The 12,401-nt window shown below is 48.4% G+C and overlaps 1 protein-coding gene across 14 annotated transcripts in view; it reads right to left on the bottom strand.

Moving 5' to 3' along the window:
* The window catches only part of GPR160 (G protein-coupled receptor 160), a 105,223-nt gene extending 93,474 nt beyond the window's left edge, over positions 1-11,749 (bottom strand). For 9 of the 14 annotated variants that reach the window (XM_082459035.1, XM_082459038.1, XM_082459037.1 and 6 more), the window contains exons 1-3: positions 9,234-11,749; positions 8,368-8,508; positions 5,204-5,358 (exon numbers count right to left, since the gene is read on the bottom strand). In XM_082459035.1, the coding sequence (XP_082315161.1) occupies positions 5,225-5,358; positions 8,368-8,508; positions 9,234-9,738 (780 nt within the window). In that variant the 5' untranslated portion in view covers positions 9,739-11,749 and the 3' untranslated portion in view covers positions 5,204-5,224. The remainder of the gene's footprint in view (positions 1-5,203; positions 5,359-8,367; positions 8,509-9,233) is intronic. The other 5 variants (XM_082459033.1, XM_082459031.1, XM_082459027.1 and 2 more) reach the window with 5 other exon arrangements.
* Between the last annotated feature and the right edge of the window lie 652 nt (positions 11,750-12,401).

Raw genomic sequence — 12,401 nt, 5'->3', positions numbered from 1 at the left:
ATAATAAGCACATGAAAAGGTGCTAATCATCATTAGTCATTAGGGAAATGTAAATTTAAACTGTAATAAGGGAATACCCTGGTGGTCCAGTGGTTAGGACTCCGAGCTTCCACTGCAGGGGGGCACGGGTTCAATCCCCGATCAGGGAACTAATCTCGAAAGTGGCGTGGCCAAAAAAAAAAAAAACCAAACAAAAAAACCACATAAACTGTAATAAGATACACTCATACAGCCATTAGGATGGCTATAATAAAAAAAACTAACAATATTGAGTGTTGGCAAGAATGTGGAGAAGTCAAAACCATCATACATTGTCAGTGGGACTCTAACATTGTACAGCCACTTTTGGAAAACTGTTTACCAGTTTCTTAAAAAGTTAAACATAAACTTGCCATATAATCTGGTAATTACACTCCTTAGAATCTACCCAAGAGAAATAAAAATATAGGCCCACACACACCTGTACATGAATGTGCACAGAAACATTATTTATAACAGCCAAAAACCAGAAACAATTCAAATGTCCATCAACTAGCGAAGAAGTAAATGAAATGTGGTTACATCTGTAAAACTGAACTATTCAACAATACAAAGGAACAAGCTACTGATACATGCTGCAAATGGATGAACTTCAAAAATATGATGCTAAGTGAAAGAAGCTAGACACAAAAAACCTACATATTCTAGGATTCCATTTATAGGAAATATCTAGAAAAGGCAAGAGACAGAAAGTAGGTCAATGGCTGCCTGGGCTTAGGAGTGGGGACTTAAGCTGGCATGAGGGAACTTTCGGGACGATAGAAATGTTCAAAAATTAGATTGTGGTGATGGCTGTACAAATCTATAAAAATCATAGAATCGTACACTTACAATGGGTGGATTTTATGGCATGTAAATTGCACCTCAAGAAAACCGTGTTTTTAAAAAAGGACTTGTAAAAGAATGTTCACTGTTTTATGAAGCAGTTTCCTTCATAAAAGCCCCAAACTGAAAACAACCCAAATGGTCTTCCAGGCAGAATGGACAAATTAATGGTGGTATAATCAAAGAGTGGAATATTAGCTATTAATAAAAAAGAACAAACTACTGAAATATACAACATGCATGAATCTCAAAAACATGTTGACAAAAGAAGCCACTTTTGTTTTCCTATTGTATACTGTATTCCATTCATAAAAGAGTCTGCTGTTTGCTGTAGACAACCTCTGAATCAATCACACTTATTTCCAGAAAGTATGGTGTGTGTGTGTGTGTCTATTTGGAAGTCATAACATGTCAAATACTTAATATAAATGAATGGCTAATGATTTAATATTTAGTTTAAAATGCTTTAATTATGTCATGTGATACACACAAATATATCTAATATATGTATGTTATTTAACATAATCAAACTCATTCTTTCTGTGCATATTCATTCACTCATTTACTCCAAACATATTTATAGAGGGCCAAGAATATATTCCTGGCATCCAAGTTCAAACTATGACTCAATCACAAATACAATGTTGATATTTCACTTTTTCTTCACGACAGAATCTGAGTGTACCTTTCAGAATACAGTTTATTTAACATGAGTTTCCTGGTCTGCTCCTGGGAGGAAAAAGTGTTACGAACCTAACAGTCACAGACTTATGGAGCAAAAACAAGTGTGGGGCCCGTCAGGAACAGCAGATTCAGGACTAGTAAGTGAGGCTGTCATTTCAGGCCTCCACGAACTCCCCGTCCTGCCTGCGCCTGCCGCTGGAAGGCAAGCTAAAACATGCAGACACACCCTGAAGGAAGCTGCAGCCTGGTCAGTGGACTCAGGACTCAGGCCAGGAGGAAGAAATGCCACCATCACAGGCAGCTACCCACCCTTCAGGTAACTTCCCTCTCACTCCCCAACCCCCCTGGGAGTCACACCTTAGAATCTGCTCTAAGCTGGGCCTTGACGTGTGTGATGATGAACAAGGCGTGATTGCTGCTCCCAAGAGAATCTATCTACAGACCACACTACCCAGTGCCCGGGAGGGTATATGTCAGGGTACTTCCTATACTCCTCCTGCATCTTAAAGAGTGTTTAGAATGTTCATGCCTTTTGATCCAGTATCTCCACTCCAGGAATTCATCATAAGGGAATAATCAGAGCTGAAGGAAGTAATTACGGCCTGAGCAGCTCACTTCAGCATACTTATAATAGCCTCCAGAACACTCTCCCACCCCAAAAGGATCAGAACAATTTAAATGCTTCACAGTAAGGAAGTAGTCAAATGATTTATGACAGTCATAAGATGGATACTATCTGTAGCCATGAAAGACAAGCTCTTCAGAAAGATTAAAGAATGAGAAAATGCTGACAACACAATGTAAGATGACAGAATTGAGATAAAAGCTGTACATATCAGGGTTTCTCACGGGGGAGATACTGTAATGGAATTCGTCATGCCTCCCAGAGATTCTGCTGAACCCTGAGAATCAGTGTAACCGAGAGGAGTGAGCTGTCATCCTCAGACAGTCTAACGGTAGGGGCTGGGAGGCTGAAAACCAGTGGTACATAGAGTATTATTCCCATATTGGGTAAACCCGAAAAATGTATGAATATACACAGATCAGAGGTAATTAATGCCAGGCCACCTGTGACTGGTAAGGTCATGGCCTTGCAGACCAATACTTCTGAAGCTCGAATGTGGATCTCGTTAAAAGCTGGATTCTGATTCACTGTGTCTGGGGTGGGCCTGAGCTTCTGCACTTCTAACAGGCACCCATTGCTGCTGGTCCGCAGGACACACGGGATTAGCAGGCCGCAGAGGCAAGGATACCAATGGGAAATGGCAGGGGCTGTGGAGGGAAACCCCGTCCAGAACAGTCAGAAGGGAGCAGCTCTGTGGGCTGTGAGCTGGGGTGGCGAGGGCCATGAAGGCAGTTCAGCATCTCACTGGAACACCTGGCTGGGAGCGGAGGAGGAGAAAAAAAGGAGGAGGAAGGAGCCCACCAGCCCAGTGCCCCGCCTCCCCCTGAGCCCCGCTGGCACCTCCGTGAATGGGTCTGGGCAGGAGCTGTCAGCCGGGCGACCTCTGCCTCGGCTGCTGGCAGGGGACTCTGGGGGGGACGGGCTACCCCTGGGTTCAGCCTCCCTGGACACAGGGATGCTTTCAGCTTCCCAAGAACACCTCAGCTCTCACTCTCCCCCCTCCCCTCCCCAGATGTCACCACTCCCTATGACTCCTTAAGGGCATAAGGAATAGGAACACAGGTTACTTCTCTGATAAAGTAGAACGCACAGCCCACTCCTCTGTTCCCACTTCTGGGCTCACCTCTGGCCTGAAGCTCAGTTCACTTGTGTACCTCTCCTGACAGAGAGCAAAAGGCAAGAGAAACAGATGCAAACAAATAACCCCGCGCCACTGGTCAAAGATCAAATTGGACAGCCCTGTTAAAACTACAAAATGCTCTGCAAATACAGGTTAACAGCACCTCTCTTATTTCTCCAAGTTAAAGGTAAACCCCCTGGGGTACCTGGTCTTTGATTTCGCCACTAAAGGGCAGGTCGGACACAGTACTTCACGGGGCCTGGGTCAGGACTTCGTATTTCTGTTAGCTCCTGCCAGCCTGCCTGTGAGGAGGGCACGTCCCCAGCTGACAGAAGCGGCACCGGAGAGGATTCAGGGGCCGCGAGCCCTGCCGCCGAGGCAGGGGCATCTGCCCCATCTGCCCCCCCTCCATCAGGGGCAGGCCGGGGACCCATCTCCCTTCCAGAGTCACCGCGCATTTCAATCCCCAGACGACAGGCCAAAGCCCCAGTTCCCGGCCCGTCCTCGCCATCAGTTCCAAAGCTGCTCCTCCAGCAAAGCCCCTGCTGGCATCCATCACGGAGGACGCTTCCTCAGGCCACGAGGCAGGCCAGGCTGCCTCTGAAAACAGGGAGGTCAGAGCTGGACAGCGTTTCTACCCTGCAGCCTGCCTTCTAAAATTCTCGGGGGGGGGGGATCCCCCAAATAAAGGCAAAAGCGAAGGAAGGCAGGGCTCCAGCGATGGCAATAGCACGCTCAGGGAACCCCTACTCCGCGCCGGGCCCTCCGCGCGCCGCTTTGTCCTCGCAGCCCTGTGAGGTAGGTGTGAGCAGGACTTCCATTTGACACGGGAGAAAACACCTCTCAGCGAGGTGGTGGGAAAGACATCAGCCACCTGGCGAGGGTCCACGCTCAGGGGCGCCACGCTTCACCCGTGTGTGCCGCGGCCGGTCATCAGCCTAGTCCCCTTGCGGGCCGCCTGTTTGACCAGGGAGTAGTCATCAGCTACACGCCCACACACCTGAGCCCCAGAGCGCCCCAGAAAGGCCCCGACCAACCCGCCGGCCTGGCCCTTCGGAGAGCCCTCAGCCTCTAGCGTCCTTCTTCCAACCACACAAGGCAGCCCGCCTGCAGCGCCCCCCACCCCGGGCCACGTCGCTTCTCACACTGGGGTACGCACACACCTAGACCGACAGCTCTAGTGACAAAGGTCTCAGAACAACACCTGACGTTACCTCAAAACCGCACGGCAAGGTTCCGTCTGCACTTCCTCCTCTCCGCCTCCGCCTCACCCATGCCCACACCTCCACACAGAAGCCACGAGGACTCAGGACTCGGGGAGAGGAAACGAAGACCTAAACAGCAGCCTCCAGTGCAACGGAACTCCACAGACAGGCAGAGGCGGGAACATCTGTCCCACGGCCCTTAAGTGAAAGTTTCAAGATGAGGAATCAGGCCACTCTTGGACTTGCACCCCAGAAACCTCTCAAAGGCTGGACTAGGGCGCCTCAGTCCCTCCTGCCTGCGGAGCTTTCCGACGGGGCCATGCCTCAGTGGTGTGTAGGACAGATCTGTCACCAGCTGGAGAGGGGCGGGCAGAGGAGGGGGAGGGGAGTACCTTCTGGGCCCCTCAGAGCAGACAGCCAGGGCACAAGCTCAGGATCCCTCTGGATCCCGAAGTCAGGCTGCTTAAAGACGGAGGGCTTCTTGGTGGCCCACCCCTACAGGACCCTGGGGAACCCCCCAGGTGCACAAGACCCATCTTCCCACTCACAAAGAGTCAGTGGTTTGGGGTTTGGGAGGCACTCCTTTTCTCTGCTGCAGCGTACCCACACATGTACTCCATTTTTATTGTACTGCAGGGCTAGTAAGCTCTAAAGTTCTATGTAAATGAGTAACACAGACAGGGTGTGAGAAAAATGATGACATACCTTGTATTTTCTGTCATAGAATCACTGCAGAGTAAACACAAGAGTCTTCATTCTCTCAAAGGAATATGCTCTTTCCCTTTTTCTTGGGACAAGAGCCCTCAAGCTCTCTTGGGTTATTCCATTTTGGGGAGATGCACACGTAGGAAGACCTCTTACTGTAAGAAACAATGGTGCAAGTGCGATGGTCCCCTGTCTCAAAGATGGGGACCACTATAGGGAGTGGTGGGGACCAGGGGGAAATGGAGTACGCTACCCTTCTCTAGAGAGAAGCCTGCTCCAGTACCGCCTTCAGGAATTCTTGGGGGCAGAATATTTGAAATCTCCCAATTGTCAACATTGGCTCAGCTTTGTTTTTGATTTTCCCAAACTCTGCGCTGGCCTGATAAAACATCCTTGTCGGCTGAATGTGGCACATGGCCCCAGTTTGTAACCAGGGAAGTTGAGGGTGGCAAAAAGATAGCTTGCCTAAACTAACTAAAGAACTCTTGGGTGTGGTAGCTCTGCTGTCTGCTAGAGTTTGGACCAGCACAGAGGCTGGAAATAACGTAAACTCTAAGGTCCAACAGATCTGAATTTGAATCCTGGCTCTATTTTTACCAGCTGCCAGACCTCAAGTGAACTACTAACCTCTCTTAGCTACAATTTAATCCACAAAATGGGTTGAAAATACCCAATTTAGAGAGCTTTGTGAGAATTAAAAACATGTGTGTGAAGTTGACTTGAACTCTTAATGGATGTTAAATTTCCTTCCCCCATATCTCCAAAGAAACCACCTGGCAAGCCTTCGCTTCTTTAGATTTTCAAAGTTCTCATCTGCTAAAAACTAAAATAATCCTCCAGCACCGCTGCTGAACCCCACAGGACGGGATGAAGTGATGTAGATGAGAGCAGAGTGCTTACAAATTAGAAGAGGATTATTGACTGGATTGCCAACGCCCTTTCCTCTCATTTCCAGGCCAACAAAGCAGTATGTAATTTGCTTTTCTAACGTGTTTATACCCTTCCATAACATGATGTGGGAGAAGATGGTGTCACATTTGTGGTAATTCCTTAAAATGGCTATTAACAATCAACTGTCCAGAGCCCACCCAAATCTACCATCCTCTCACAGAGGAGAGCAAACATGAGGTCACTGCCTGTTCACTTAAGAGACTGGCAAGTTTCTTTCCTCTCTCCATGTTCTTGTCTCAGAGAACGAGGTAGAAAATAAAGTCACTTAACAGTTGCATCTTTCTTTGATTCACACAACGAAAACTGTCACAAGCCAAACAATTTCACTTAAGTACCATCATGAATTCACTATGATATTTTCCAACAGTAAGGGGATTTTTGTTGGTTCTCTCATTTTCCCATGCACTATGAGGAAACCAGGACATGCTTTGGCGTTTCCTCAACTGAATCTGACTTAAAGCATCTTTACAACTTTTTTTATTCTAGTGAATCTACATGGGCAAGGTCTAGGCTGAGGGGATTCAGCTAACACTTCAACTTTCAGCTATCACTGATATAATTTACTTGACTTGTTTTCTCTTAAAAGCAAGGAGGCATTAAAATCAGTTCCACGGTATCTACTAAGAAATGTGGGTTTATCTTTCAGGACTATGCCTCCCTTTCCTCCCTCTATTGAACTTTAATAGCTCCCTCATAAGATCATCACTTTTCCAAATTACTAATCAGGCATGATAGAATGAGTAGGAATTATAAGATAAATCCAGAGGGGGCAAAAATAAGCAAGTTGGATGAATATATAGATATAAGTTCCCAGGTCCCTCCTCTTGAAAGCAGGGTTCTTGGAAAAGAATGCACAGAAATTTCAGGAGCCAGTTCTTTGCTAAATATTTACACTGCATGATACCTGAAACAAACAAGGTAAGGACAGGAAACAGGCCACACACACAGATAAGATCTCTCTCGGGTAATAAGTAGAGCTCCACTCACCTTGTGATTCGTTTTCATAATGTTGACTTTGTATTGATGTATACAGTGCTTCCAAAAGTGTACACAAAACCTAAGTGTGTACGGGAGTGTTCACTACTCTGAGCTCTGTTTTTTGATGAGCATAACTTAGAAAGGATTTGGGCAGTTCAGAAAAATTGCTAACACATTTTACACAACCTGTCCATTTGGAGACAACTCAACCCCTATGCTCGCTAATACCCTTTGTATAAAAAAAAGCTGACCCAGCATCCACCTGCATCAACTTGATCCTCTCAGCTTTGTCACACTCAGCAAATACTCTATGCCTTCGCAACAAAATAAAGCGGCACCCCTGGGAGGGAGAAAAAGACTTGTTATGAGTCTGCAGAGGCAACCTTTATAACCAGCTAACAAAGAGTGAGGATCTGTGGAAGGCTTTGAATCTAGAACCACTAGTGTTACCTTCCAAATCTACCTTCTGCAAAAAAGCTCCACAAGTGGTGTTAACGTTTAAAGGAAAATGCCAAACATACAAAAGCAGAGTCAAGAGTACAAGGCAGTCCATACCCCCATACCCTTCATCCATCTTCAACTATTAACAATTCATGGCCAATCTCCCTTCACCTTGTTCCCCCTCACTTCTCCACTAGCAGCCCTCCCCAAAACTGGCTTATTTTGAAGCAAATCCTCAACCTGTATTTCAAGTTCAGAATGTATTTCTAACAGATAAGGGTTTAAAAAAAAACCCTAATCATGATACCGTTACCAAAAGTAACTAAACAAAACTAATATTCTTAATACTAAAAAACAACCAGTACAAATTACCTCTATTGGCACAATTTTTAAAAAAACTATTTTCATCAAATCAGGACCCAACCAAGGTTTACACATAGCATTGCCGCCTTCTGTCTCTTAAATAGTTTTTAAACCACAGGTTCCCTCTATCCCTGTGATTCTCATAGCAGCCAGGCGGAGCCTCACCTGCAATTCCCCACAATTCTATTCTAGAGATAACCACAAAGAAACTCCAGTCTTAGGGGCTGTCAAGAAAAAATGTGTATGTTAGTCGTTTTATAGTTAAAGAAGTTTAAAAGTAACCTGAAAAGCACAAACGAAATTGATCTGACTTGAAGCCATGAACAATTCTGAGATCCAAACACTCATTCAAGTGTCCTTTGCAATTCTGGTCTGTGGAGGATTTATCTCTGGGGTTTGAGCGACCCCCCCGCCCCCGCCCCGGCCCTTACCCGAGTCATTTGCACAAGCAAAGCAATGGGGCGAAGCAAGTGCGTTTCCTCCTAGCTGGACCTTCCTCCGCAAGCCGGGTCCTCGCGGTCGCCTCCGGAATGCGGGGGGCGGGGGACCCTGCTGCCACCTCCCGAGGCCACCTGCCCAGGTGAGAAGAGGAGTTTCATTGAGCCAACAAGTTCCGGAGGGCGGTCCCAAGTTATTTAGAGAGAATTTTGAGCCATCCAGGCTGGGCACAGAGGAACCACCCAGAACGCCACGGTCTCAGAGAACAACCAACCTGAAAAGCCCTCGGGCTTAATCCCAATGCCCGGCGCAGGCGGGGGCACCGTCCCCAACGCCCGAGGGCCAAGAGAGGGGACGCAAAGTCCGCCCCAACGAATACACGAGCATGTGTGTCCATGACTGTATGCCCACCTGTGTGTGCCAGGAAGGAAAGTTGCACACACTGTTTCTAAAACATCACCTGTTTTACAATGTTTAATAGCTCTCTCCCCTGGAAAGGGGGTGCGAGTGTCTGGATGTGAGTACACACCCAACCTAGGCCACCGGTTCCATCCCCGCACCCCACCCCCGGGTCCAAACCCGGGACGGACCCATGGCGCGAAGGCTACGATCGCCCCCCAGCCGGAGCGCGGCGTCCTCGGCTTTCACTCCAGGGCCACCACCCACTCCAGGATCTCTGAAGTAATAGAGAACCCCAGCCCCTGAATCCCCGGGAGTGAAATTCCTCTCCCTCCCCGACGCGCAGAGCACAGCCAGGGAAGCGGGGAGCGGCGCGGTGCCATCGGCCTCCTCCCCCCCGGAGCCCCGGGTGGGGAGGGAAGCAGCGGCAAGACGCCAGGCGCGGGTCCCCGCAACTCACCCGAGGCGCGGCGGCTCCCAGCTCCTGGCTCGCGCTCCGCGTCCGCGGCGCTGGGCGCCCAAACAGACCCGCGGCGAGCTCGCCGCCCGGGCACCTGCCGCGCCCGGCCCCAGGTGACCGGGGACAGGCCGGGGCTGAGAGCACGGCCCCGGGGACCCCGCAGCAACCCCGTGGCGGCCCCGCGCGCTGCTACCAGGAAGTGCGGATCCAATCCTTTGAGCGCGCACGCCCCGTCGCGACCCCAGCGGGAGACTGGCCGGAGGGCGCCGCCTGCGGGCGGGGCGGCGAGAGGCGTCCAGGCCGCCACCCAGGCGCGCGGGAGAGGGGCCGGGGTCGAGGCTGGCACAGGGGACGCCCCGAGGGTGTAGGATGGAAGATGAGAGCCCCCCCTTTTGCGTGCCGGGCCTTCAGATACTCCCACCCCCAGCCCTGCCCAAGGAGCTCCCATCTCCTCAGCAGGGTGGGCACGGGGCCATTGCAGTTTCCTCCAGATGAGGGTATACATAGGGTGACAGAACCTGATATAAACAACCACCTGTAATGCACTATGAATTCACATTTAAAATAAAAATCCGCAAATTGCATATTTGGAAATAGCACACTTATACTGCATTGCCTTTCTTTGTGTCAACATTACTAATTTGTTATATTCAACAGATATTTGTTGAGCACCTACGACTTGCCAATCATTTAAACGTTTAAAATATAGCGCAGGGAACTCCCTGGAAGTCCAGTGGTTAGGACTCTGCGCTTCCACTGCAAGGGCCACGGGTTCGATCCCCGGTTGGGTAAATAAGTGCCGCATGCCCAGCGGCGCGGCCAAAAACAAGAAAGAAGAAAAGAAAAACCCAGCACAGTTTCCTCCTCCTCCTTTTCCTGAAGAGGGTTCAATAAGTGGAGTGGGCTGGCCCTTTCTTAACCTCCCAGAAAGCTTTTACTGGTCTTGCAAGGAACTTAGCAACGGCCTGCCCAAAGGTGCAGTAAGAACTGAACCGTGATAGAAATAAGTGTGGGCTGCTAGAGGGCCTGAGGAGCCGCTTGACCCAACCTGGGGAGGTCAGAGAGGAATTTCTGGAGAAGGGCACATGTGTGCTGAATCCTGAAGGACTACAGGATTCACCAGGATGTGAAGTGTTTCAGCCAAGATTCCACTGTGAGCAAAGCCAGGAGCCAAAAGCTGGCCATAGAGTGCATGTTCTGACAGAGGAATAGCAAGTGAGTCAGTATAGCTGAGAAGAAGAGGATGTGAACTGAGTTAGAGCAGGGGGTGTGGGGACCAGATCATGTTCCTATCACAAATAACAGCTGCTGACATGTATACACTGACGTGTATAAAATGGATGACTAATAAGAACCTGCTGTATAAAAAATAATAATAATAACAGCTGCCATCTATGGAGTGTATAGCATAAAACAGGAACTGGACATGCATCACTTCAAACTATATGGTAGGGTTATTACTCCCCTTTAAAGAAGAGGAAAACGAGGACCAGGAATGTGAGGTGTCTTGCTACTGACAGGGCTGGAGGAGGTGACTCTGAGGAGACAGCCTGCACTTTTAATGGCTCTTTCCAGGCCAATCCAGGAGGCTGAATTATCTTCAGATGTTCTCAGCATCCTCAAGTATCCCCAGGTGCCCACTGCTGTCTCTCCATTCCAAAGCCTGTGTCAACAACTGCCCTCAGACCCCCGCCCGTCTAGAACAGATGCCAGAGTATACGGCTGTGTACACCAGACTCTTTCCCAAGGGGAACTCGGTTTCAGGGGCTGGTGGAGGGACTGTGGAAGAGCCCTTTCTTGTTCCCTAATAGCCATTCTCTCCTTCTTCCATAATAATAGAATTGAAGCTGAGCCCAAGCCTGCTTAGAACAAAGACTACATTTCCCTTCCTCTCTTGCAGCAAAATATCAACACATCAACAGTGGTGCCCAGAGCCCCTAGAATCCATTTGATCCAGCAGTACTTCTGAGGCAGCTGTTTCCTCCCCAACATCTTTGATCTGTCAGATATTTTTCATGGGGCAGACACTGCTTACTGTCTCCTCAATATCCAATCCCCCTTCTTCCTTTAGAAGAGAACTCGGATTTTGTTCCAGGAGGCGATGCGCCGGGCTGAACTGCTCACCTTCCCAGAAGTCCTTGTGGGGCAGTCACATGGCTCGACTGCTGAGGTGGAAGGGGAAGTTGCCTAGAGAGTCCTGAGAAGGTTTTTGCTTTCCTGAAGTGGACACCACCGCTTTTCTCCTCCTGTTTTATTCTGGCTGTGAGGTTGCTGTGAGCTTGGAGGGTGAGCAACCATTTGATGACCACAGGACAATACACAAGAGAAAAGGAGGAAAAGCACCTACTGCAGACTGCTGAGCTCCAGACTTCTTATTACATGAGAAAAATAATCCCCTTACTTTTTTTTAACATAAATTTATTTATTTTATTTATTTTTGGCTACGTTGGGTGTTTGTTGCTGCGCCTGGGCTTTTTCTGGTTGTGGTGAGCAGGGGCTACTCTTCGTTGTGGTGCGCGGGCTTCTCCTGTTGAAGAGCACGGGCTCTAGGCTCATGGGCGTCAGTAATTGTGTGGTGTGGGCTTCAGTAGTTGTGGCGCACAGGCTTACTTGCTCCGCGGCATGTGCGATCTTCCCGGACCAGGGATCCAACCCGTGTCCCCTGCATTGGCAGGTGGATTCTTAACCACTGCACCACCAGGGAAGTCCCCCCTTACTTGTTTAAAGCACTGTCGGTTAAGGTTTGTTGCAAACAGTTGAATGCAATCCTAATGGATACACTATTCTTTCCAAAGAAAAGCCTCAAAAATCAATCCGCCAAACCTACCTAATACAGTGTGATAGCAGAAAGAGGGTGGGATTTGGCATGAGACAATCTATGAGTTTCAGCTCTTCCACTTATTTAGCTAATGACCTTGGGCAATTTTGTAAAATTAGATTACGTATTGTAAAATTAGAAATTGTCATCAAAATACAAGGCATAGTGCTTCCTGGCATATGGTGAGTGATTAATAAATGATCAGTTTAGAGCCTCCACCAAATGGATGTCTGGCCAATATGTAGATTCAGAATCATATATCCACTTACCAGTTTCACCCCTTAGACAAATCTTTTGTCTATTCAGCTCTTAGATGCTTTGTAATAGCAAAGTCAATCTTAAAGTTTCAG

This window comes from Balaenoptera physalus (genome assembly GCF_965194825.1).
Source record: "Balaenoptera physalus genome assembly, chromosome: 4".
Taxonomy (NCBI): Eukaryota; Metazoa; Chordata; class Mammalia; order Artiodactyla; family Balaenopteridae; genus Balaenoptera; species Balaenoptera physalus.
Note: the sequence above shows the minus strand (reverse complement) of the source record. Positions and strands in the feature narration are given on the sequence as shown.